Source organism: Humulus lupulus, chromosome 4 (assembly GCF_963169125.1).
Source record: "Humulus lupulus chromosome 4, drHumLupu1.1, whole genome shotgun sequence".
NCBI classification, from domain to species: Eukaryota; Viridiplantae; Streptophyta; class Magnoliopsida; order Rosales; family Cannabaceae; genus Humulus; species Humulus lupulus.
In genome coordinates this window covers 7,915,688-7,942,607 of record NC_084796.1, presented here as the reverse complement: position 1 = coordinate 7,942,607, position 26,920 = coordinate 7,915,688, and the positions used below count along the sequence as shown (strand labels likewise).

At 32.9% G+C, this 26,920-nt stretch overlaps 3 protein-coding genes and 1 long non-coding RNA gene across 4 annotated transcripts; 3 read left to right on the top strand and 1 right to left on the bottom strand.

Moving 5' to 3' along the window:
• Positions 1–6,578: 6,578 nt before the first annotated feature.
• On the bottom strand, positions 6,579–9,236 carry LOC133831842 (receptor-like protein 6). Its single transcript, XM_062262253.1, has one exon. It carries the CDS (start codon positions 9,234–9,236, stop codon positions 6,579–6,581), a length of 2,658 nt encoding a protein of 885 aa, XP_062118237.1.
• Positions 9,237–16,481: 7,245 nt separating this feature from the next.
• Positions 16,482–19,225, top strand: LOC133829857 (uncharacterized). The gene is made up of 3 exons (XR_009891884.1): positions 16,482–16,730; positions 16,866–16,927; positions 18,833–19,225. It is a non-coding gene; the product is annotated as an uncharacterized LOC133829857 (long non-coding RNA).
• Positions 19,226–20,439: 1,214 nt separating this feature from the next.
• LOC133829856 (uncharacterized) lies at positions 20,440–24,163 on the top strand. The gene is made up of 3 exons (XM_062259673.1): positions 20,440–22,864; positions 22,952–23,042; positions 23,130–24,163. The coding sequence occupies exons 1-3, from the start codon at positions 20,442–20,444 to the stop codon at positions 23,871–23,873; spliced, it is 3,258 nt and encodes a 1,085-aa protein (XP_062115657.1). The 5' UTR covers positions 20,440–20,441; the 3' UTR covers positions 23,874–24,163.
• A 342-nt stretch (positions 24,164–24,505) lies between these two features.
• LOC133831841 (uncharacterized) lies at positions 24,506–26,235 on the top strand. The gene is made up of 4 exons (XM_062262252.1): positions 24,506–24,730; positions 24,813–25,133; positions 25,203–25,298; positions 25,387–26,235. The coding sequence occupies exons 1-4, from the start codon at positions 24,632–24,634 to the stop codon at positions 26,233–26,235; spliced, it is 1,365 nt and encodes a 454-aa protein (XP_062118236.1). The 5' UTR covers positions 24,506–24,631.
• Positions 26,236–26,920: the final 685 nt, after the last annotated feature.

Sequence of the window (26,920 nt, the reverse complement as noted above, 5' to 3'; positions counted from 1 at the left end):
CTTTCCACTATTTCCCGCGAGGTGCGGGCCTCCGTAGATGGTGAGTAAAGTGCTAGCTACGGGGTCAGGCTACAGAGGTGGCGAGCGTTGGCGTGTGGGCGCATGCTCGTTGCCACCTGGAGCTTCTCGTTGGGAATTTCCCGAGGCCCGTACATATCTTCTTAAGTGTCTCTGTCTAATAAGGAACTCGATTTTATCCTTCAGCTGGTTGCATTCATTGGTATCATGTCCGTAGTCGTTATGATAACGACAGAACTTGGTAGTGTCTCTTCTCGAAATATCCTTTCGAATGGGGGCAGGCTTCTTATAAGGCACACTGGAACTCGTGGCCTGATACACCTCTCCCTGAGACTCAATAAGGGTAGTATAGTTAGTGAATCGAGGTTCATAACGATTACCCTTGGCTCTTTTATTGTCAGAGGTGGAAGGCTCATTGTGCGACCGTTTCCCACCATTCTTGCCATTGCCATTGCCGTTGTCGTTGGGTTTTGACCCATTGGCGTCTTTGGCGGGCTCGGCTGTCCTCTTATCTTTGCATGGGGGCTTTCCCTCATTGGCAATGGCGTCGTCGAGCCTGATATAGCGATCAACTCGATCTAAAAATTCCTGGGTTGTTCTGACCCCATGCTTTCTGAGGCTTTCCCAGAGAGGCGTGCGACGCTTAACTCCTGCTGTTATGGTCATCATCTTGCCTTCGTCTCCCACTGTTTTCACTCCAGCTATTGCTCGCATGAAATGCTGGACGTAATCTTTCAGTGATTCTCCGTCTTGCTGGCGTATTTCGACCAGCTGATTTGCCTCAGTCGGGTGCACACGACCTGCATAGAATTGTCCGTAAAATTCATTCACGAACATTTCCCAGGAAACTATACTTGCAGGAGAGAACTTGAAAAACCACTCCTGTGCAGCATTAGAAAGTGTTGCAGGGAAGATCCTACACCGAGCGTCTTCGGACACTTTCTGAATGTCCATTTTTATCTCAAATTTGTTGACGTGAGATACCGGGTCACCATACCCGTCAAAGTTCGCAAGCGTAGGCATTTTGAACTTGCTAGGAGTTTCTGCCATGGTTATCCTCTGGACAAAACGAGTGCCCTTTCTCCTATCGTGGTCGATATAATATGTTCTTCCCCCGACCAGCTGTTGCACTACCTGGTTGAGGGCTTCTATCTGGGCCTACACGGCGCCAGGAATGGCCGGGGCCTCTGGTGCTAGGGGAACGTACTCGTCGTGCCGCTCCCGGCGATCGTTGAGTACGTCTCGTAAATCTTTGTCTCTTCCCCGCTGCTCGCTAGCTCCAAGCCAGTCAAAGACGTTATTATCTCTGGGCTGCCCCCCAGCATCGCGTCTTTCGGGGTGGTCATCCCTAGGTGGTGGGCTTCTACCCCCACCTCTTTCTTCATTCCTCCGACCGGCATTACCTCTGCCTGAGTCAGCTTCATTATAATCGTGGCCATCTCTGAATCTCGATTGGCTACGATGGGATCGACCGTTCCCTCGGTTGCCTTCCCGGGCTGGAACTTCCCGAGCGTTAGAGGGTGGCCTGCGCTGGTCGATAGGTCCCCGTGCATTATCATGCTGTGGGGGGCCCCGGACTGCAGAGCCTGTCTTCGAGTTCCTTCTGTTTCTAGAAGGACGCTACCCTCTGCTCGGTGGGTTTGGTTCTTCACCCCTGTGGCGTCTAGGACTGTGGGGCTGCTGCCCGGCCCTATTCTGCCTTGACCGCGGGGGATTGCCGCGACCAGCCTTGGAGAGAGGCTGTACTTCTGGATCCCTTGGTGGGAGATCATCCTGAGGCATTGTTGGCTGCTCAGGCCTTTGTGGGCTCGAGGGCTGGATAGGCTGGCTAGGATTGGGACCCATTTGGGGCGACCCATTTGTAGCTTGATCAGGCTGTGAAGCAGGTACAGCCTGACTCCTAGCCAACTGTAATGCTGCTTTGAGGGATGCCATGGCCTCCCTCTGACGGTGGTCCATCTCCACCTGCCTCTCATTTAACTCCTGGCACTGCCATTCGATCTCTTGTTGCTGCCGCGCCATAATTTCAGCAACGCTTTCTTGGCTGGCCCTTAGATTGGCCAGTTCTTCCTGCAATACCCCCAGGGTATTCCTCAGCGTCTCGGAGTCCAATTCTTCCTCATCAAATTCCATATGTGGCTCATTCTCTGCCACGTTGGGAGGAGGAGGAGGCGGTTGAGATGGTGCAGCGCTGACCGCCTGTCCAGTTTTCTTGGTAGTTTTCGCCATTGGTGTTTCAACAATACTATATCAAGCTCTCAATGAAAGCACCAGAATGTTGACCCTGATTTTGGCCAACTGACACGGAGTCAAATGTGCTTGATGTGGACAAATATGTTGAAATGAATGTGATGACGAAAGTAATAAAGAATACGGGAATTTATAGTGGTTCGGCCCCAAAGTCTGGTAATGACCTACGTCCACTTGAATTGCTATTGATATATGATTCAAAGGGGTGATCAAAGAACTAAGGTTCAATGAGTTTCACTAACCTCTGAAGAATAAATACAAATCTTGAATGTGATAGCTTCAATACACTTGTAAAACTCTATTTCAGATAATTAGAAAGCTAAAAGTCCAGAAGTCCCTCCCTTGAGCTATTTTTCTTTATTTATAGGCTCATGGAAGATTACAATAATTTGTTACAGAAATTCTTTCCTAAATAATCGGATACTCAGGAAATCATGAGAGACAATCTCGGGATTGACTAAGATCTTTATAAAATTCTCTTTAAATGTGCGGAGTGTACGACCAGACTGGTCATAGGAAAACTCAATCGTTACGCATGCAACATCCCACTGGTCGATAGCCGATCAGGGTTCTGCCAGGTGTCAGCCACGTGTTAGAAATCATTTGCCACGTCATCTGTGCCTGTTTTTTGGATAACAAAGAATATTAATTATAACATAAGGTTTGATTAATATTGGTGGTTATTAATATGATAATTATTATAACCTAAGGTTTAGATAGAGCCAATAAGAATATGACACTTGTCATGAGCATGGTTATTTCTAAGGTTTAGATAGAGCCAATATGATTATGACACTTGTCATATGCATGATTATTAAGGAATTATTATTTTAATGATAAAATAAGGGAAATATAAGACTTACTCTTCACCAGAATCTGTTAGGAGCATGACATTTGTCACATTTTTATTTATTTGTGGATTAGGTTGTTATTTAGATAATTAAATAGATTTTCCGTAACTTTAGGGTACTATAACTTCCGACCTAATTTTGACCTAGTTATGTTATGAATTTCGAAAAATAGTATTTCTAGAAAGTTGTAAATAATTGAATTAGATTTCTAACGGTATAAAGATGGTCTAAATCGGAGTCCTACAGATCTAGTTATGTTGATTTTACTGCAGGTGAGTTTAGAGTTACGAGATTTAGGGAGTTAGAAGTTAGGATTCTATTTTTATTTTTGTTTTTAATTTTTAAATCAAGCTTTGACTCCTTAAACCTCCCTCTGAACAATTTGACCAAGTCCTAAGCCTTTGACTGAAGAATATTCAAATATTTTCAATTAAATTCATTATTTTTATTCAAAGCCAAAAAGAAGATCTTTATTCCTAAAACTCTATAAATAGGGCTTAGAACCAAGTCCTTTCACTTACTCTTCAACTGTGATCATACTCCAAGGTGTTAGTGAGAACATAAGAGTGATACACTTGGGTGGGAAAGGAAAAAAAAGCTTATCATTCTTAAGCTTTATAAAGTACTTGGGAAGTGAGGTTTAGTATATTTCAGTATTGGAGTTAGAACAATCCATAAGGTTAGCAAAGATACCCTTATTCTTAAGTTCAATCCTGTTTGATTCCTTAGTTTCTTTAGTTTTCATGTAGGTTCTAACTTTTGTTATTGTTTTGTGGTTAGGTTTTTAAGTTCTTTGAACTTAAGGTGTGTTTTCGGTAAGTTTTCTCTTGGTGGTTTAGTTCTAGTCTTTTCTTCTCTTTCTTTTAAGAAATACTCACTATTCTTATTATTGGTTTAGGAGTGTTCCAAGTCCCGCATTTGTTCTCAAATATCCCGGTTTTGGTAAGGAAAATAGGCTAGATCTTGTATGTTTGTATGATATGTTATGATTTTATGTTATGTTATGTATAATATGTTATGATAAGTTTATGTTTTAATATGTTATGTTATGATTTACCCTACCTCAAATATTAGACAGGGGACGTAGATGGGTTATCATACACTACATGTGGACTAACCTACCTCAAATATTAGACAGGGGACGTAGATGGTTTATCACATGTCATAATGGCCATTATTAGTATAGTCTTATATGGAATGTGTTATAATATGTTTATAGTATATGTTATAATATGTTTTTAGTATATGTTATGATATGTTTATAGGATATGTTATGATATGATTTTATGTGTATGTTTATGGTGTTAGTAGTTTTTCCTTGCTGGGCATTAGGCTCATTCCTTTATTTTTAGTGTGATGTAGGAAAATGAATATGGAAGGCAGAAGGATTCTTGGTAGCTTAACTTGTGTGTTGAGGATGGATGGAATGTGTGGACTACATGTTGATCGAGGATGAAGTTATTTATTTTTAGTCTTTTAAATCATGTTTTTCCACATTTAGTTTTCTAAATATTTTCTTTAGTTTAAAATTATGTTTTATGTTTTAAACAATGAGTACCCATGCCATATTTTCTATTATTATGTATTTGATACAATATTTCGAGATTTAATAAAGTTATATTATTTCTTATGTATCTTTCCCAAAATAGTAGCTATGTATAGTGGATCTAATGATCCAAGGTCTTAGAAATAGTTGGGTCACTACATGGTGTCCAACTAGTTAAGATTGATCTCCATGCCTTTTCATCCAATGATTTGATGAAAGCTTTCATTCTAACTTTCCAATAAGAATAGTTAGAGTCATTCAACAAGGGAGGACATGTTATTGAACCACATTCTACAAAGAAAGACATTTCACAAGGCACAAAACAAACAGAAAAAAAAATACAAGATCACACTAAGAGTTTAGTGACTCGATCTGATACCAATTGAAATTCCATATTTTAATATTACCAAGTGATTTAAAATAAACAACTTAATTAAATGTGGAATACTGATTAAGTTGTTTCGATAGATTTCAGTTTTGTTAACACTACTTATGCAACTGTTACAACATAAACAAAAAAACAGGTAAAAATCAACACACGAGAATTTTTACATAGTTCAGAAATCCTTTCAGATAACCTACATCCATGGGGCCGCCTAGAGAATAAACCAATTAGTAAAGAAATAATGTGTATAAAAGCATTGACTTAAACAATGTAAGACTCCTTAAAATATTGCCTCAATCTTATGGTACTCTTTTCTACAAATCTGGTTTTGATGAAACACAGATTCTCTTGAAATCCCTTCAAAGAATAGTGAGTGCTCACTTCCTCCCGAAGTGAGACTTAGATAGTTACCTCTCTCGAAGATCCTTATGAACACATTCACAATAAACACTACCTGTTTACAAAGGACTAGATAGATATCCACAAGTACACTGAACACTCTCACAAAGATTAAGGTGAACAAACTTAATCTCTACAAAGAAAACGCTCTTCAAAATAACATAATGTTTACAAATTTCGAAATGGAAGAGGTAAAATTTCCAAAGGCCCTGTCAAGATATTTATAGGAAAAAAAATTGTCCAAGGCTAGCATTCTGAGTCAGCAACGACATCAGACTTATCTGACAAAACGAACATGGTCAATTCTTTTGACCATGTTCATTTTCGAAACCTTCTTTATTCGTGAATGAACATAATTCCTGAAAGTATTCTCACAAGATAAAATACAATATTTTACCAATAAAGATTGATTGTGATAAATAAGGTAAAAATTGTATTCAAACTAAAAGAGATTTTCACTAAAAAAAAACTAGCTGAATTATAGGATAATATGCATCTGGTTTTTTGCAATTTAAAATATTTTGTCTAAAAATAAAGCTAGGCAATCAGGGTTTTACAACAATAATTGCATGTGAGTAGTATATTTTCAATTCAGATTGTACATGAAGCTATGCTCGTTAACGTCAACTAAATTGCATCAGACAGTAGTATTTTCAAAATTCTCCTAATAAGTTCCAGATTGTATAGATAAATACAAATGAAATGCAATGTCTTGAGTTTTGTAAATACATTTATATGATTGACCATCGCCACCAGCCACTTACTAGTTTGAAAGCCATGTTTTTCTTCTCATAAAAGTTACGAGAGAATGAGAGATGAATCATTATATGACGAGAGAGGAGAGCCATATCTCTTTGGTCCCCACCAATGATGATAGTATAGTTAAAGAAAGAAAAGGAGATGACATAATTAATGACTTATTAGAAGGGACATAAAAACTTTGGAAAAAGAAAATGTGGTTCTTATACAATGATATATGTTACATTCACAAAGTTGGGTATAGAAAGGACATAATTTAATTTATACAAAAGAAAAACACACCAATATGTTTATTAGTTGTACAGTAGTACTTATATAGCAGAAGAAATAATATAGGAACAACAGCTATTGTGGATACATACACACTTAATTAGTTTCTGATCATCAGCTCCGCCAATCTTGTTCTAGAGAAGTAGATCAACCACACCAACCGTGTCCTTGGGATCACCATCTCCCCAAGAGAGAGTCCAATAACAAGCCCGCTAACAAGTCCAGCCAAAGCGAATTTCCAGTCTAGTTCAATGGCAAAATTAGAATCAGCATCTTTATTTAAAGCAGATGATGGTGGGAGCAGCCAGTTTTCACATTTCTTCCACAATGGATCTCCACACAGTCCTTGATTACCCTCAAATGAGGTATTCTCAAACGTGTGGAACTGTTTCTCCTGTGGTATAGGACCTGTGAGATTGTTATAAGAGACATCAAACTTTTGGAGGAATATTAGCTCTGTTAGTTGCTGAGGAATCTTTCCCGACAGTTGGTTTTGAGAAAGGTCTAATGATTCCAATTCTGTTAATGCCCCCAACGATGGTGGAATGTGACCTGTGAGCGCATTGTTTGAAAGGTTGAGTGAGTAGAGAGCCTTGAGGCTTCCAATGGACTCAGGAATCTGACCACTGAAATTGTTGCTCGATAGGTCAATGACTGCTAGATTTACTGGGATTTTCCCATAGCTTGTTGCCACACTTTTCATCACAAATGTTGTTGAATAATTATAGAAAGTGCTTCCACTAATAGTAGCATGTGTGTTGAAGGTGACATTTTCCCATGCGTTCATGTATTTCAAATTGCTCACCTTAAAAGCTTTCATAGCATCCCATAAGAGCATATATTGAGAAGGCAATGCCCCTGTGAAATAATTGTGAGACACATCAATAATTTGTAGCATTGGAAACTCACCCTCAGTGTATTCAGGTTTCCCTATGACTCCATGAAATTTGTTTTCCCTCATTAAAACAACTTTTAACAAAGGAAACCTCCCAAGCCAAGATGGGAACACATCACTGATTTGATTGTAAGAAAAGTCAAGAAACTCAAGATTCACACATGTTGCAAATGGTCGCTGAAGTTTTCCCTGAAAATTATTGTGACTGAAATCCACCATTCTCAAATCACTTTCCTGCTGCTGACATTCAAGAGGAATGGTGCCATGGAAAGAGTTGTTTCTCAAATTCAAAGCTATTATAGAGCCACTGATCATATCGTCTGAACAACGAGGAAACTCCCCACTCAAGTTATTGTTTGACAAATCAAGGATCAAAATTGAACTCAAATTGCATATCGACTTGGGAATTTCACCACTTAGAATATTGTCAGAGGCATCGTAATGTGTGACAGATGATGGAGGAATTGGCAGTTGTCCTTCCAACAAGTTAGATTGGATTGCTAAATAACGCAGACTAGACCAAGGTAGAATGGTTTGATGGTTATGAAACCCTGTTATCAAGTTGTTGGATATATCCATCACTTCCAAGCGTTGAAGACTTGAGTTCATTAGATTTAGGGGAATTTGGTCATATATATTGTTATTGGAAAGGTCCAACAGTTCGAGATTAGTTTGATTACCAATAAATTCAGGAAACTTGCTCAAGTTGCAAGAGGCCAACGATAGAAAATAGAAATTTGAAAGTGTGGTGTTAGGATCTCTTTCTCGTTCTTCAATATGTAATGAAATCATGTTGTAGCTTAGATCAAGGGTAGTGAGATTTCTCAGTTTAAGAAATGAATCTAACTGCAATGTACCACTCAAACTATTTTGCGAGAGTTCGAGAATTACAAGATTATTGAGTTTGAACAAGGATGGCGGAATTGAACCAATCAATTTGTTTGAAGAAAAATATATCTTGTGTATTGCAGTAAGATTTCCAAACCAAGAAGGGATTGGCCCTGAAATTTGATTGGAATCTAAATTTATTACGGAAAGGTGGGTGAGGTTTTGAACAAAAGATGGGATGTACCCAGTGAAATCATTTTCTTTGAGATTTAGAATAGAAAGCTGGGTTAATTCAACAAGTGAAGATGGAATAGGGCCATACAATCCACAACCTCCTAGACCAAGATATTTCAAAGAAGTCAAATTTGCCAAGGAATCACCTAGTTCATAACCCATGTCCACATAGTATAGAGACATAATATCCAAAGCAGTCAAGTTTTGGACTAGGCTTCCAAGATTGGGATTTTTAAGTTTCAAAAGATCCACAACTACAGATGGATCGTTACCACCAGTGTTATATGACAGGTCAAGGTAAGACAACTTAGACAAAAGTGAAAGTTGAGATGGAATCTGACCTTGGAAGAAAGAAGAACGCAAGTTAAGAAATGTCAACTCCGGAAAAAAGCCCATGGCAGTGGGAATTGGAGAGAAAGTGAAGTTATTATAACTAAGATCAAGCTCCTGAAGATGAACAAGGTGAAAGATAGTGTTGTTGGAGTGGAAAGAGCCGTAGAGACATGAACTATCGAGGTAAAGACCAATGACATGACCAGTCTCCACATCACAGTCAACACCATCCCACGAGCAGCAGTTGGTACCATTATTGGATCCCCAAGACGATGTCTTTGGATGGACAACTATAGTAAAAAAGGGATCAGGTCTACTCCGACAATCTAATTTAAAGCTTTTGTTGAATTGTATCAAAGCATTTCTCTCCTCATCATGGCAAGAAGGCTGCATAGAATTAACAAGTTGATGAGATAGTAGCAGAAAATGAATCAGTACATTAATCACAACTAATAATGAAAGAGCCATAGTGTTTCTTTACAACTTAATAATGGTTTTTATGATCTTGGTAGAGACCATGCAATTCCCTTATTCCTTTAAAAATAGACAGAAATGTGTGGATATATATATATATAATTATATATGTTATCTCCATTTATTCAACTTGATGTGTACACGAGTGGCGGAGCTCAAGTCTATCTTCACATATGCATGCATCGTTACAACAGTTTGTCATCATTTCCACGTCCCAATACTAATGAGTCATCACCACATGAAACCAATTCGTATTTTCCACGTTAAAACCATCAAAAAGACAAAAGCCAAACCGTAGAAAGTACCATAATATTTGTGTTTGCCTCATTAAAACTAATTCGTAAGGACAACGTTAAAACTAATTCGTAATGTAAATATTTTACTGGTGTTGAAAAATGATTATGATGTTTGAATTCTTGTTGGAATGAACATTGGAATCTGTCATTAATTGACTTAATTGTCCATATTTTACTTTTTTGTTTATATTTTTTAAAATATTCAAAATATAAATAAATTTAAAAAATATTTATGATTTAAAGGCACAACAAAAAAATATTTTTAAATAAATAAAAATTACTTTTCAAAATTAAATGTATTCAGTAATGTTGATCACAGATTTAATCAACGACACTGAGTCAAGTAAATGATAATAAATAATAAAATAACTGAACTTAAGTACACAACATATAAATATGTGTATAAATATATAGTCGTTCGGCTCCAAGAATTGATAATGACTTACGTCCACTTGCACTTTTATTTATCACAAATGTCTCAGACTCAAGATCATAAGAACACGATTCAGCTGAGTTATTTCTTAATTAAGATTGAGAGAGAAAATACAGTTTGAAAGAGTTTATGTATGTAATAAGTGCGCATGAAAAATAATGATGGTGAAAGGTCTTTATTTATAGTCTCTAGTGGGTCTTGGGCCTTAAAGGAATAATACGAGTTTGTTACAACTCAGTATGCAATAAAAGAATATAAAAAAAATACATTCAAATCACTGTTAAATATATCTCTTGTAAGATTCGGGTTGCTCATCTAGTCGTTTGAATTGCATCTAGGGATTTCCTACGACCATGGCTTCTTCGAGCCATCATAGTTTACATGTATTTAAACTGTTGTCTTCGAACAACATCCTTTAACTATATCGGATGAACCCGAGGAGGGAAATTCTTAACTATCTGGTCGAGCTTAATTAACCAGCCGGGATACATGTCATTTTGTTAATTATACGTCACTATGTCTATTTTTTTTTTGATAAACAAGTAATAATAACATTAATAATAGTATATGAATTAATAATAACAATAATAATAGTATATGTTTATATATTTTTATTATGAACATATCATATATATTTTATATCTCAGGTGTATTTTATGTGTATATATAATATTATCTTAACAAAAAAAGTATTAAATATCATATATATTATAAATATGAGTTTAACGGAAATTGTTAATTTATGTTAGATTTAATACCTTTTTTTGTTTTCTAACACTGTTAGTATTAAAGTCATCTAAAAAAAAGGTAAATAGATTAGAAGATTATCTAAATAAGGTAAATAAATTTAAAATAAAAAATAATAAATAATAAATAAGCCATAATAATTTCTCATTACATATTTTAAAATTTCATATTAAAGTATTTAAATTACTCTATCAATTATGTTTTAAAAACTATAACAAAAAAATATTTATGTGTTTAATTTTTTTCTTTCTTTTATCAATTATTTGTCTTATCACTTAATATATTTTATTTATCCAAACATATATGTAATATTGACATAAGACATAAATGTACATATTTGTTATTTTGTCCTTTAGTATTTTATTGAGAAACCACTTATTTTAATAGTTCTAGTCATTAATTGAATAATATATTTATACATAAATTTCTGTGTTCACTTTAAATTTTATTTTTAATATATAAATCAAAACATAAAAAAATACCAAAATTTAAATTATTATGGACACTAAAATTAAAACTATTAAACAACATCAAATTATTTACTTTAAAACTAGAATGCATCATATTTTTATATATAAAAAGTGTGTATCTAACGAATTCTTGGTTTAACGATATTTTTAAATAAAAATTATGATATTATTTATTTCTTTAAGACTATGGACAATGTTCTTTTATAATATATGATATTGTTTATTTATTTAAAATTAAATGATAATTAAAATATATATAATAATTTTTAAATAAAACTAAGCAAACGTGCATTGCATGTTACTTATACTTAGTATATAAAAATGGAAGAGTTTTCAATAGTTATTATTGACCAGTGTTTTCGTCAACGACACATAGTCAAATTATACGACATGAATTAATTAAATGAACTGAAATCAAGTAAAACGATACAAATAATTTATAGTGGTTTGACCACAAGGCACAAGACAAACAGAAAAAAAAAAAATACAAGATCGCACTAAGAGTTTAGTGACCCGCTATGGTACCAATTGAAATTCTGTATTTTAATATTACCAAGTGATTTAAAATAAATAGCTCAATTAAATGCGGAATACTGATTAAGTTGTTTCAACATATGTCAGTTTTGTTAACACTACTTATGCAACTGTTACAACAGAAATAGAAAAACAGGTAAAAATCAACACCCGAGAATTTTTACGTGGTTCAAAAATCCTTTCAGATAACCTACATCCATGGGGTCACGCTCAGAGAATAAACCAATTAGTAAAGAAATAATGTGTATAAAAGCATTGACTTAAACAATGTAAGACTCCCTCTGAAACTATTGCCTTAATCTTTGATGTACTCTTCAGTACAAATCTGGTTTTGATGAAACACAGATTCTCTTGAAATCCCTTCAAAGAATAGCGAGTGCTCACTTCCTCCTGAAGTGAGACTTATTAGATAGAATAATCCCCAGAAGATCCTTATGAACAAGGAGAATCAGCTCTTTAAATAGAAAATTTTAATACGGTTTGCGACCTTGAGAATTAGTGAAGAGATAAATGGCCAGGTATCCTAGGAGTCTGAATGATCATTGGGGGTGCTTATGCTCTATTGTATAATATGTTGTGTAAATGTGTTTAGTGTGTGCACACATTACGACAGATTTTTTTTATATCCGTATTTTTTAGACCTTTTAAATGTTATGAATGGTTTGCGCAAAATTGGCGTTAGTATTTTTGGGTCATTGATTAGTTATACAATAACATTCAAACATGCCTTTGATAAATTATACATAATCATATATATTATAAAGATTTACAATCACAAATGGCTGTAGAGATTGATACAATAATATTAGAAAAGTAGTGATATATGTGGATAATTTAGAAGTTAAGTATTATTCTACCCTACTTTACACGTTTGGTTATGTATTATTTTCCTACTTTGTCTCTACTATCAAATCAATCTTTTTTTTTTTTTGATAAATACATCTACCTATCACTAATTAATGAGATTCAAAGACTTTTCTTCTCAATAGATACTCTCACAACAAAGTCATCACCCCAACATTAATTATACATAGACCACATGTAGGAAGATATATAAAAAAAAATCAATGACTTTATCACCTATATATAATAGAATTCGAACCACAAGTTTTCTTCATTAAAAGTTTGAAACTAGTCAAAATAGTGATAACACGTTTTGGCCAGTTTTTGTTTGATCTTTCTTCTTGTTTTTGTTCTCCCCAATAGAATGTCACTCTTGATAAATATGTGAAGGACCTCCATCAATTAATGACACATCTAGTGAGATCACCTTATCTTATGGGAAAGTGATCAATTAATGACTTTTCTTCTCAATATATAGGCACTACTCACACCATAATATGCCAATTATTATCATTATTAATTAGGCATGAATCAACAATTTCTTCTTCTTCTTCTTCTTTTTAAAAAAAAAAAAAGATGAACAATTAATACTAGTATAAATCTTTTAATATAAAAAAAAACTAGTTTTAATTAAAATTTACCAGCATATTAACCGTTAATAAGATCATCTCTAATTAATGTATGTGGCAAATATAGTGTTAAATTTTACACAATATTTTAATATATATAGTGCTCCCTTGCACCATTTAAAATATTGGCCATTTGATTTGAAAGTTAAAAAAATTACTAACGTTAAAATTGTCAATATTTGTCATGTTATTTTTTCTTCATTTAAATAAATGAATAAATAAGAAGGCATAAAAGGTTATAGTTTTAAGTCAAATTTTGTAAAAGAAATGGACAAAAAAAGATAAACTATTAACGTCGGCTGTACGTGTATGTGTGATATGCCTGACTTTTGAACAAAAATAGTTCCACTGACTTCGATAATAAATAATTCTACTTTATATATAATGTTGAAAAATCTTATAAGTTATATGACTTAGTTAAAGGATTCACTTTCTCATTCATTATCTAGTCTTCGATCGATTAAACATAGTGAGCCAATTATTCCAACTTAGTTTACACGTTGTGATTTTTCTCTTGAGACTATAATGAATTTCTTCTCAATAGACAAAATAATATAATCAAATTAGTATTAGTTCCATTAATTTCCACCCTACTTTACACGTTGTACCTTATCTATTATTTTCTCTCGTCTCATCCTTTGACCTCTTTTTTGTTCGTAGTTAGTTTCTTCTACTCAACTACAAAAATAGGCTTTAACTTCAGTTTTTTTGCTTGTTATTCTTCGGATCTCACGCAGATATTAACTGAAGTTAATCCAAGCGAAGTTAAAAGTATTTAAAAACCGAAGTTAAAGGGTACCATTTAAATTCGGTTATTATGTAAAAACCGAAGTTAAAATGTACATTTAACTTCCATTATTATGTAAAAACCGAAGTTAAATAAACCGATGTTAAAGCCCTTTAACTTCGGTTTTTACATAATAACCAAAGTTAAAGGGTACCCTTTAACTTCAGTTTTTACATAATAACTGAAGTTAAAATGGTACCATTTAACTTCAATTTTTACATAATAACTAAGGTTAAATGTCTTTTTTTCTAAAGAAAATATTTTTATTTTTATTATTATTTTGGTTTTTATAAAATATTTTCATAATTAATTTTTTAATTCTAATTTGCAATTATTTTAATATTAATAAATATATTTGAACATTCCAATAAACTTAAAATAAAACAAATTCACAAACTATATAAACGTGATGTACATATATATATATATATAAACATATTCATATAGAAATAAAAGCTAAGTACCACATAAACATCTAAAGTGTTCATACAACTAAACAAGTGAAGTTCACCTAAGTAATTATTTAAAATTTTGAAATTTCTTATGTATTAAATATATTTTAAAAAAATTAGCAGAATTGTCCTTATAAATAGGACTACCCAAATCTGTAGTTCAAAGTAATCTTATCTAATCAAGAGGCGTGATAATGTTACTTCAAACTAGGGACTTATGGTTATCAACGCAATACACAAATTCTCGATATCCTATTCAAAACATATCGCCAATCCTAGAAAATTTAAATTACAACTCTATGAATAAATACTACATATATAAAACATGTTCAATTAATAAATCCAAAAAAATTGGGCAGAGTTAGTTGATTTCAAATTTTACCTTTGTCAGATCATCAGATTCAGTAGGTGGTGTCCAACCAGTTAAGATTGATCTCCATGCATTTTCATCAAATGATTTGACGAAATCTTTCATTCTAACTTTCCAATAAGAATAGTTAGAGTTATTCAACAAGGGAGGACGTGTTATTGAACCACCTTCTGAAAAGAAAGATATTTCACAAGGCACAAGACAAACAGAAAAAAAAAAAAATACAAGATCGCACTAAGAGTTTAGTGACCCGCTATGGTACCAATTGAAATTCTGTATTTTAATATTACCAAGTGATTTAAAATAAATAGCTCAATTAAATGCGGAATACTGATTAAGTTGTTTCAACATATGTCAGTTTTGTTAACACTACTTATGCAACTGTTACAACAGAAATAGAAAAACAGGTAAAAATCAACACCCGAGAATTTTTACGTGGTTCAAAAATCCTTTCAGATAACCTACATCCATGGGGTCACGCTCAGAGAATAAACCAATTAGTAAAGAAATAATGTGTATAAAAGCATTGACTTAAACAATGTAAGACTCCCTCTGAAACTATTGCCTTAATCTTTGATGTACTCTTCAGTACAAATCTGGTTTTGATGAAACACAGATTCTCTTGAAATCCCTTCAAAGAATAGCGAGTGCTCACTTCCTCCTGAAGTGAGACTTATTAGATAGAATAATCCCCAGAAGATCCTTATGAACAAGGAGAATCAGCTCTTTAAATAGAAAATTTTAATACGGTTTGCGACCTTGAGAATTAGTGAAGAGATAAATGGCCAGGTATCCTAGGAGTCTGAATGATCATTGGGGGTGCTTATGCTCTATTGTATAATATGTTGTGTAAATGTGTTTAGTGTGTGCACACATTACGACAGATTTTTTTTATATCCGTATTTTTTAGACCTTTTAAATGTTATGAATGGTTTGCGCAAAATTGGCGTTAGTATTTTTGGGTCATTGATTAGTTATACAATAACATTCAAACATGCCTTTGATAAATTATACATAATCATATATATTATAAAGATTTACAATCACAAATGGCTGTAGAGATTGATACAATAATATTAGAAAAGTAGTGATATATGTGGATAATTTAGAAGTTAAGTATTATTCTACCCTACTTTACACGTTTGGTTATGTATTATTTTCCTACTTTGTCTCTACTATCAAATCAATCTTTTTTTTTTTTTGATAAATACATCTACCTATCACTAATTAATGAGATTCAAAGACTTTTCTTCTCAATAGATACTCTCACAACAAAGTCATCACCCCAACATTAATTATACATAGACCACATGTAGGAAGATATATATAAAAAAATCAATGACTTTATCACCTATATACACTACAACAAATGCAGGTAGTTGCGGCGAGGTCATTAGCGGCGGGCTCAGTCCGCCGCCATTGTAGAGGTTATTAGCGGCGGACTAGGCTATTCCGCCGCTAATAATATTTAATAATAGTAAAATATAAATATGGATATTTATATTTTATTAGCGGCGGATGTACGATTATTAGCGGCGGACAGTCCGCCGCCAATACCCATAATAAAAAGCCTGGGAATTTTTCATTTATTATTAGCGGCGGGTAATTACTATTATTAGTCGCGGACTACCCGCCGCTAATAATATTAGCCGCGGGTATTTACTATTATTAGCCGCGGACGGCCCGCCGCTATTATTATTAGCGGCGGGTAATTACTGTTATTAGCCGCGGACTACCCGCCGCTAATAATAATATTAGCCGCGGGGACTAATAATAGCGGTGGGCCCCGCCGCTAATGCTCTTGAGCAGTTTAAATTTTCCATGCATCCCTTCTTCTTCCCTCGCGTCTCTCATCCCTTCTTCAACCGTTCTCTCTTCTTCATCTCCAACGATTCTTCACAGTTGCAGAGAAAAACATCCGAGACAAGTAAGTTTCTTGATAAAACTTAAACCATTTTCTTCTTCGTTGAGTTCTTCAATATGATTCTGAGTCTTACATCTTCTCTTAATCATTCTTAGTCTCATTGTCTCTGTTCTTGCTTTCTCTGTCAAATATGTCCAGGTTCAGGGCTCTCTGCTCGCACTGCAATCTGATTCTCTCTGGTTTAGCTGCTTTCTACAAAGGTAAGCAAGAAAACTCCATTTCTATTTTCATATTCTAATTCTCAGATTAATTTGTCTTTGTTCTTGCTTTTGCCATGGAAAATGTGTTGATATTTGCCTACTTTTTACTTTCATATTTCTTGTTCCACGTATTAGTGTTAGATTTTTTATTTGGTGCTTCTTAGATTTTTTTTAAAATTTTGCTCATATATGTTAGTGAGACAGCTATTGACAGATCTAGGAAATGTCTTATTCTCCTATCTCTTGCACTATATTTACAAAAAGAAGACAGGGGAAAAAAAAGTTTTTGGATTGAGATTGTGTGTGTTGTTTAAGGTCGGGGGGATTGAGATTGTGGGTGGACCGGGGGCATGGGTTTGGGGTTGTGATGTCAGGAGGTTTCGAGGTTGGGGTTGTGGCTGAGTGATGAGGTTGGTAGGGTATTAGATTATTATCTGTAAATTTTGTGTATAAGGTTTTAAATATTGTATTGTGGAAATATTAATTATATTTCATAAAAGTATAAAAAATTAAGAATAAATATAGAAATTGATAATTATATTTCATAAAAGTATAAAAAATTAAGAATAAATAATTATATATATAATAAATTATTTGTTGATTAATTTTTAATAATTTAATGAATTAAATAATAAAAGTTTGATATAATATTATCTAAATAAATAATTTAATTTAATTTGTTTATTGAATAATATTGTTAAATATAAATTACATGAATATAGAAATTGATAATAATATTTAATAAAAGTATAAAAAAAATTAAGAATAAATAATTATATAAATAATAATTTAATTTTTTATTAATTTTTCATAATTTAATTTATTAAATTATAAAAGTTTGATATATTATTATTTAATTAAATAATTTAATTTAATTTGTTTATTGAATAATATTGTTTAATATAAATTACATTAATATAAAAATTGATAATTATATTTAATAAAATTATAAAAAATTATGAATAAATAATAATTTATTTTTAGTTATTTTTTATTAATTTAATTAATTAAATAATATCTAATTAAATTATATAATTTAATTTGTTTATTGAATAACATTATCCAATACTAAATAGTTATAAATTACATGAATATAGAAATTGATAATTATATTTAATAAAAGTATAAAAAATTATGAATAAAAAATTATATAAATAATAACTTATTCATTGATTAATTTTTAATAATTTAATGAATTAAATAATAAAAGTTTGATATAATATTATCTAAATAAATAATTTAATTTAATTTGTTTATTGAATAATATTATCTAATATTAAATAGTTATAAATTACATGTATATAGAAATTGATAATAATATTTAATAAAAGTAGAAAAAATTAAGAATAAATAATTATTTAAATAATAATTTAATTTTTGATTAATTTTTAATAATTTAATGAATTAAATAATAAAAGTTTGATATAATATTATCTAAATAAATAATTTAATTTAATTTGTTTAATTTAATTTCTATTCATGTCAAATTTTTATTTCATATATTTGTTGGTAGCTTTCATTTATATCAGCAATAATAAATTTCTTTATATTTTTTTTTTATGTAACTTATCCATATCATATTTTATACTTTCATAAACTTAATTCCTAGAATTTAGTTACTCAATGTAATTGATTTTATTATTTTAATTTAAATCAAACAAGTGCATGCATTTTAAGCACTTGCAAAAGTTAGATTAATAAATTGACTAAAATAAATATACTTGTTTATGTCATTGTTGTAAGTGGTATAGAAACACTTGTTTTATACTAGCTACTTTTGTGCTCTCTCCTTTAATCATCTTCAATGGTGAATAATGGTGTATTTTATACTAGCTACTTAGTTTTATATTATTTTGGTTTGAATTTTTTTCGTGTATCTTTTGGCATTAATTTTTTTTTTATCAGGACAGCGACACACCCACGACCCCGACACACACACGACCTTGGCACACCCTCAACAGGTGTGGATATATTTTTTGTAATTAATATCTTTTGTATTTTTTGAATAATTTATTTTGTATTTGTTTAGTGTATAATATTTGAGTTTTGAGTCCTTTAGTTAGTATCCTTGGTATGTAAATCTTGACATCTATTGTTAAGATATATGTGTTTGTTCTTACTTTATTTTTTAATCTTGGTATGTAAATAATTATAGGACTGTTTTGGTTAAAAATAAAATTTAAGTGATAATTTAAATTAATTTATAAAATATAATAATAGATGATTTATTATTAAGTAAAATATAGTGTTTTTGTTAATATTGAATAAAGAAGATTTAAACTTGATCAATCAGATTATTAGCACCCATATTTTCTTTATCACCATTTTCTTAATTATATAATATTAATTAAACTAAGTGCTAGAAAATTATACAAATTCAATTAAAATTAATTTAAATTTTAAAATATTTTTTTAATGTTTGAATCATTTTTAAATTTTAGTAATAAATTTTGAATTATTTTTTATTTTTAAAAAAATTGTAATTATTTTTTAAATTAAAATTGAAACAAACTAATTATATCACGTTTGTGTTACTCCATTGCCATTATTAACGGCCACACCAAATTTTTTGATCTACTTGTTAATTATTGTAAAAAAAAATGTATTTAGTCAAATAAGTGAAAGCTTTTATACTACTAACTAACTTTCACCGCAACTTGATATTTTTAATAGGGAAACTAATTTTGTTTAGATTGTGAAATTTTTTTAAACAAATTTAAGATAGTTTATTTAATAAAAAAAGTGAGTATAGAAAAAAAAAATAACAATAAGTGCATATTATCATGTTATTTTATTCTTTTTTCTCCTTTTTGCTTGAACATATATTATTATTATTATTATTATTATTTGTAAAAATAGAACAAAAAAATTAATTAGTAGTTAATTTATTTTCTTAGTATCAGTATGTTTGTGATTGATGGTTGTTGACTACAACCATCAATTACATGGATATCGGCACATAAATGATAAGTTTAAAATATTATTAATAAAATTTATGTAATTATTTAAAAATATAAATTAGTCTTAAAGTCAAATAATAATTAATTTATAAAATCATTATTATTATTATTACAAATTAAAAAATTATGAATAAATAATAATTTATAACTTACATGAATATAGAAATTGATAATTATATTTATTAAAAGTTTAAAAAATTAAGAATAAATAATAATTTATTTTTTAATTAATTTATAATAATGTAATTAATTAAATAATAAAAGTTAGATATAATATTTAATAAAATTTTAATAAATAATAAATTAGTTTAGGAAAAAAAATTAATTTGTTTATAAATAACATTATCAAATAAAACATCATAAAATAGCATAAGATATTATAATATTGCATAAGATTTCAAAAATGATAACAAATCTCCTTTGTTATCCATTTCCATTTACATTACTAAAACTCACACTCTTATAACACTTTAGATGGCGATTGACAAGACTTGGACAACATTGAGAAATCGTGGTTGTCAAGAATATTGGAATGGTCTGCAAGCTTTTTGAGGATGGCGTCGGAACATAAAGATTCTGATGGAAGAATTAGGTGCCCGTGTGTGAGATGCAATAATAATAGATTTGAATCTTTGGATGTAGTTCGGACACACGTATTCGATAGGGGTTTTCATCAAGCTTATGATAAGTGGATTTTTCATGGTGAGGTGGAAGAAATTGTTGCTGATGAGGTGGTTGATGAGAATGAAGACGATGAGATGATTCAAGTTGTGGAAGACTTCCTTTTACCGACAACTGAGGAAGTAGAAAGGGATCCCGGTGGGAGTCAGTATTATGACGAGTTATTTGAGGAGATTGAAGCGGAGTTGTATCCTGGCTGTGATTGGATTTCATCCCTGAACTTTTTAGCAAAGTTATTGCATCTAAAAGTTAGAGGGAAGATGCCTAACAACATATTTGATGAATTGCTAAAGTTGTTAAAGCTTGCATTTCCTAAGGAGAACAAAATCCCCGAATCGTACTACGAGGCGAAAAAGAGATTGAAAAAATTAGGGTTGGGATACGAGTCCATTCATGTGTGTCAGTATGATTGCTGCTTATTTTACAATGAGCATGCATCTAAAGAGACATGTCCAGTATGCGGAAGTAGTAGATGGATTACTTCCGAAATGAGGAAAGGAAAAAAAGTGCCACACAAGGTGATGCGTTACTTTCCGTTGACCCCTCGGTTGAAAAGATTATACAGTTCAAGGATTACAGCAAAACACATGATATGGCATCACGCCGGGAAATCAAAAGATGAAGGGGTGATGCGACACTCGGTAGACGGCTCTGCGTGGAAGGACTTTGATGCCAAGCATCCTGATTTTTCAAGGGATCCCAGAAATGTTCGTCTGGGCTTAGCTGCTGATGGATTTAATCCATTTGGCAACATGAATCTTGCATACAGCATGTGGCCTGTGGTGTTGGCAAACTATAATCTGCCACCTTGGTTGTGCATGAAAGACAATTATTTCATGTTGACCCTCCTTATTCCTGGGCCAAAATCACCCGGTAAGGACATGGATGTATTTCTGAGACCATTGGTGGATGAGTTGAAGGATCTGTGGGTTAACAGAGTTGATACAAGAGATAGTACGAACAACAGGATGTTCAAGATGCGGGCAGCCCTTTTGTGGACAATGAACGATTTTCCAGCTCGCAGTAGTTTGTCTAGATGGAGTGGTCAGGGATACAAAGCTTGTCCTACGTGTAATGAGGACACAACTTCCATCCGAGTGATCGGTAAAACTTCTTACGTTGGTCACAGAAGATTCTTGCCAAGTACTCATCGAATGAGAAGAGACAAAGAGTTCGATGAAGAAGTTGAGAGAAGACGTCCTCCGAGACGGTTTACTTGTGAGGATATACTAGAACAAGTTAATGCTCTTGCAGCGCAAGTTCCAAGAAAACATGTCCAGTTTGGGGGTGTGAAACGTAAAAGAGGAGTAGATGAAGGTAATTGGAGGAAAAAAAGTATTTTTTATGAGCTTGAGTATTGGTGTACAAACAAATTAAAACACAATATAGATGTCATGCATGTTGAGAAGAATGTGTGTGATAGTCTCCTTGGCACCATCTTAGACAGTGATAAATCTAAGGACACCACTAATGCCAGACATGATTTGAAAAAGATGGGTGTGAGAGAATCATTGTGGATTTATGAAGATGAGAATGGGAAGCTGATGAAGCCGCACGCTCCTTATGTGTTAACTCCGGCGCAGAGGCAACAGTTTTGTCAGTTTATAAAAGGAGTTAGATTTCCAGATGGTTTTTGTTCAAATTTGAAGAAGAAAGTGTCTGAGAATGATACAAATATTCTTGGGTTGAAGTCACACGATTGTCATGTGATAATGCAACGATTACTTTCGCTCGGTGTTCGTAAGTTTCTTCCAAAATCTATATCGACCACTATTGCAGAATTGTGCAATTTCTTCAGGCAAATATGTTCGAGGACTTTAAATGTTAAAGATATGGAGGAAGCACAAAATGATCTTATTCAGATATTGTGCAAGATGGAGTTCATTTTTCCTCCAGCTTTTTTTGACATAATGATTCATTTGGTATTGCATTTTCCAGAAGAAGCAATATTGGGTGGTCCGGTATTTATGAGGTGGATGTATCCTTTTGAAAGATACATGAAAAAATTAAAGAATTATGTGGACAATAAAGCTCGCCCTGAAGGGTCGATCGCCGAAGGCTATGTTGCAGACGAGGCTTTGACCTTTTGTTCAATGTATTTCAAAGGCATTGAAACAAGATTTAACCGTCTTGATCAAAATGAAGATGCAACTTATATCCCACGAAATCTTGCAGTTTTCCAATCTCAATGTCGTCCACTCACAAAGGGAACTTTGAAGACTCTCGATCATAAGACTCGTGAAATAGCTGAGTGGTTGATACTTGAGAATTCTCCTGAAATTGAGCCTTATTTAGAGTAAGTTTATTCTCTTATAAATTAGAACATGTGTGGTTATTATCATTTTTTTGTTATCAAGAATTGTAACACTATTCTAATTAACAGTGAACACCTACAAGAGATTAAACAAAAATACCCAGATGGTGATCATGATCGTTTGCATAGGAAAAATTTTCGTTCGTGGTTTCATAAAAAGGTAGCTTTGAACTTTGAACTTTGAACTTTGAACAGTGATTTTATTAATGATATATTTTGTGAATCTAATATCATTCTATGTATTTAGATATATGACCTGCACAAGCTTGGGTCTTTGGATAACGGTGATGAACTGTTAGCTTTAGCATCTGGGTCAGATCATTTGTCAACATTTTACCAAGGTTGTATAGTCAATGGTGTTCGATTTATTGCACACGATCGAGACAAAAAGCGCACCACACAGAATAGTGGAGTGTCGGCTGCCGGAACAGAAGGTTTTAATTTTTACGGCACGCTTGAAGAAGTGGTGATACTTTCTTTCACTGGTGCATATTCAGTGGCATTATTTCGGTGCAAATGGTTTAATACAAATCCAAGAATGAAGAAAACAGTCATTGAAAATAATGTCACTAGTATAAACGTCAATGGCGAATGGTACAAAGATGAGCCGTACATACTTGCTACTCAAGCTAAGCAAGTTTTCTATCTCCATGATTTACTTAGAGGTCGTGATTGGAAAGTTGTAGAAGATGTGAATCATCGACAGATTTGGGACATTAAGGACAATTCTGATGAGGTTAATGATGTTATTGATGTTGTACATGAAACAAGTTCATCAAATTTTTTGTTGACTGTGGACCTCGGAGAGTTGATTATGCAATCTGATCAACCTGCTGCATATGTTGGAGCTGATGAAGATGGTGACGACGAAGCTGATATGTCAGAACATGAGGACGTTCCAGATGCAGAAGATGAATTGGTTGTTGAACTTTGTGAAGATGAAAATGTGTCTCCGATTACTGATGGAAATGATAGTGATTACTCTGTTTAGTTTTTTTCTATTTGTGTAACAGAACTATGTATTTAAATATAATGAAGTGTTTTTTTGTAATTATAATATAAGATATTTGAGCTTTGTGAAGATGAAAATGTATCTCCGATTACTGATGGAAATGATAGTGATTACTCTGTTTAGTTTTTTTCTATTTGTGTAACAGAACTATGTATTTAAATATAATGAAGTGTTTTTTTGTAATTATAATATAAGATATTTGAGCTTTGTGAAGATGAAAATGTATCTCCGATTACTGATGGAAATGATAGTGATTACTCTGTTTAGTTTTTTCTATTTGTGTAACAGAACTATATATTTAAATATAATGAAGTTTTTTTTGTAATTATTATTATTATGAATTCAATGTGATATACTTCTATTTAATGCTAATTACTAACTAATAAATTTTAAATTGAAGTATAATGTCAGCTGATATAGCTACTTATCATGGCGGAGATGGTGGGGGTCAAGACCCGCCAGATCCTTCTAGGGTACCAACATCTTGCGAGTCAGGTTAAATATTGCATATCAAAATTATTTTTAGAAATTATATTGTTAGATAAATATAACATCAATACTAATACTGATTATTGTTAATAAATTTTAAAGCCCCGTCGACGACAAGAAAAGGTCGTGGCCCTGCTAGTAATAATGTTCTTGAAGAACGAAGGAAAAAAGCTGGGAAACCATTGGATCTAGAGCTTGATCCTGTGACCAACAAAGTGGTTGGGCAGGAGGATCAAGCTTTTATTCGCATGTTGGGAACTCTAGTTTCCATGTTGTGTCCGGGGCATTATTTGGATTTTGCTGATGTACCTCAACAGTTTAAGGATCAAGTGCTTGATCGTATGAGGGTAAAAAAATTACAAATCTTGTACTTTTCATTATTTAATTCCATTATTTACAAGTTATCTAATATTTTTTTTCCTAATGCAGTATTACTATAATATAGACGGTCATCCACAACGTGAGTCAGTTCTGGCAACTCTCAACAAGGAGATGGGGGAAAGATATCGCGAGAGAAAGAACTATAGACATAGACACTTCAAAAATCATTATGCTGGACCAGAAGATTTGGAGAATGTCCTCTCTAAGCCACCTAACCATTGCACTAAGGAGGCTTGGAAGCTTATTTGTGAAATGTTTTTGAGCGAAAGATTTTTGGCTCGTTCCGCTAAAAATCAAGCAAACAGAAGACAAATGAAGTATGTAACAACACAAGGCACAAAGTCGTTGGCAGCTAAGCATCACGAATATGTAAGTGAAGATGTTAATTTAATTTTATAAAATAACACATTCTGAAACATTTTGTTTACATTTGTATAGGAGAACCCGAATGCGCATGTTGTTGATACTTGGAGGGATGCTCATATGAGAAAATCGACAAAATCTTTTGTCAATGAGGCAGCTCAACAAGATTATGTAAGTGAATATTATTGTTTTCTTGTTTCTAATGTTTATAATGTTTATAATGTTTCTAATTTTTGTTTATAATGTTATCTTTATACAGGAAAAAATGGCGGCTGAGGTTGAGAGGTCACAGAATGAGAGGCAAAGTCAACAGCAGAGTGAGGCATCTCTAAATGTATCTAGTGTTGATTTGTCCCTGGTCGATCAATACGAGATACTAAGTAAAGTACTCGGGGAGAGATCTGACTACCAAAGAGGAGTGGGTTATAGGGCGAAAGGGAAGGCAAAAAAGACATCCTCTAGCTCTACAGATCAAAGTCAGTCCCAAGCAAATACTGCTGCTTCGCCTAATGAAGATATGAGAGTTATGGCTTTGCTGGTGAAGGCAATTCGTGAGACGTTTGAGACTTCGACAACTGTGCATCCCAGTAAACTGTATAACCCAATGTTTGACAGTTTTCTGCAGAGGCATTTGCCACCACAATCCGAAGGTGCTTCGTCTTCTCAGTCTCCGTCACAGCAGTATCAGCCTCCTTCACAGCAGTATCAGCCTCCTTCACAGCAGTATCAGACTCCTTCACAGCAGCAGTTCCAGCCTCCTTCACAGTATCCGCCGCAGCAGCTGTACCAGCCTCATCCAATGTATCCGCCACATATGTCGTCGCAACAACCTCCTCAGTATCAAAACCAATACATATTTGGACCCCATTCTCAGTCTCCTCCACAATATTTTAGTTTTACCGATTTTCCAGGAGGATCGATGCAGCCTCCGCCACAGCCACAGCCTCGAGATCTGTTTGGGGACCTCACGCTCGGACGATCATCACAACCACCATATATTCCTTCACCGCCACCGCCACCGCCGCCACAGCCACCGCCATCGTCACAGCCAGACCAAAATGTTGAAGATGAGGACAATTTCAATATTAATCTTAACGAATTTCTTTAGTTACTAGTTTATATATTTGGACTGAATTAATACTTTATTTATTTTTAATGACTATAGTGATATTTACTAGGTTGATAAATATTAAAACTATTTATATTAATTTTAATGTTAGTTATGTTAAAATTAATTAAATGTTTATTTTTATTAAATTATATTATAAATTATTTTTAAAAATAATTAAATTTAATAAATATTAATTTATTTAAAATTTCATTTAAAAAAAATTATAAATACAATAATAGCGGCGGACCCCGCGGCTAATACTAATGCATCAGACATAGTTATTAGCGGCGGGTATCGCCGCTAATGTCCGCCGCTAATAATTGATTATTAGCGGCGGGTGCGTCAGTCCGCCGCTAATAATCATTATTAGTGACACTTTTTTAGGCGCGGGGTATTAGCGGCGGAGGCCCGCCGCTAAAGTGTATTAGCGGCAGATGTGGCATTTATTAGCGGCGGAGTCCCCCGCCGCTAATAATAGAATTTGTTGTAGTGATATAATAGAATTCGAACCACAAGTTTTCTTCATTAAAAGTTTGAAACTAGTCAAAATAGTAATAACACGTTTTGGCCAGTTTTTGTTTGATCTTTCTTCTTGTTTTTGTTCTCCCCAATAGAATGTCACTCTTGATAAATATGTGAAGGACCTCCATCAATTAATTACACATCTAGTGAGATCACCTTA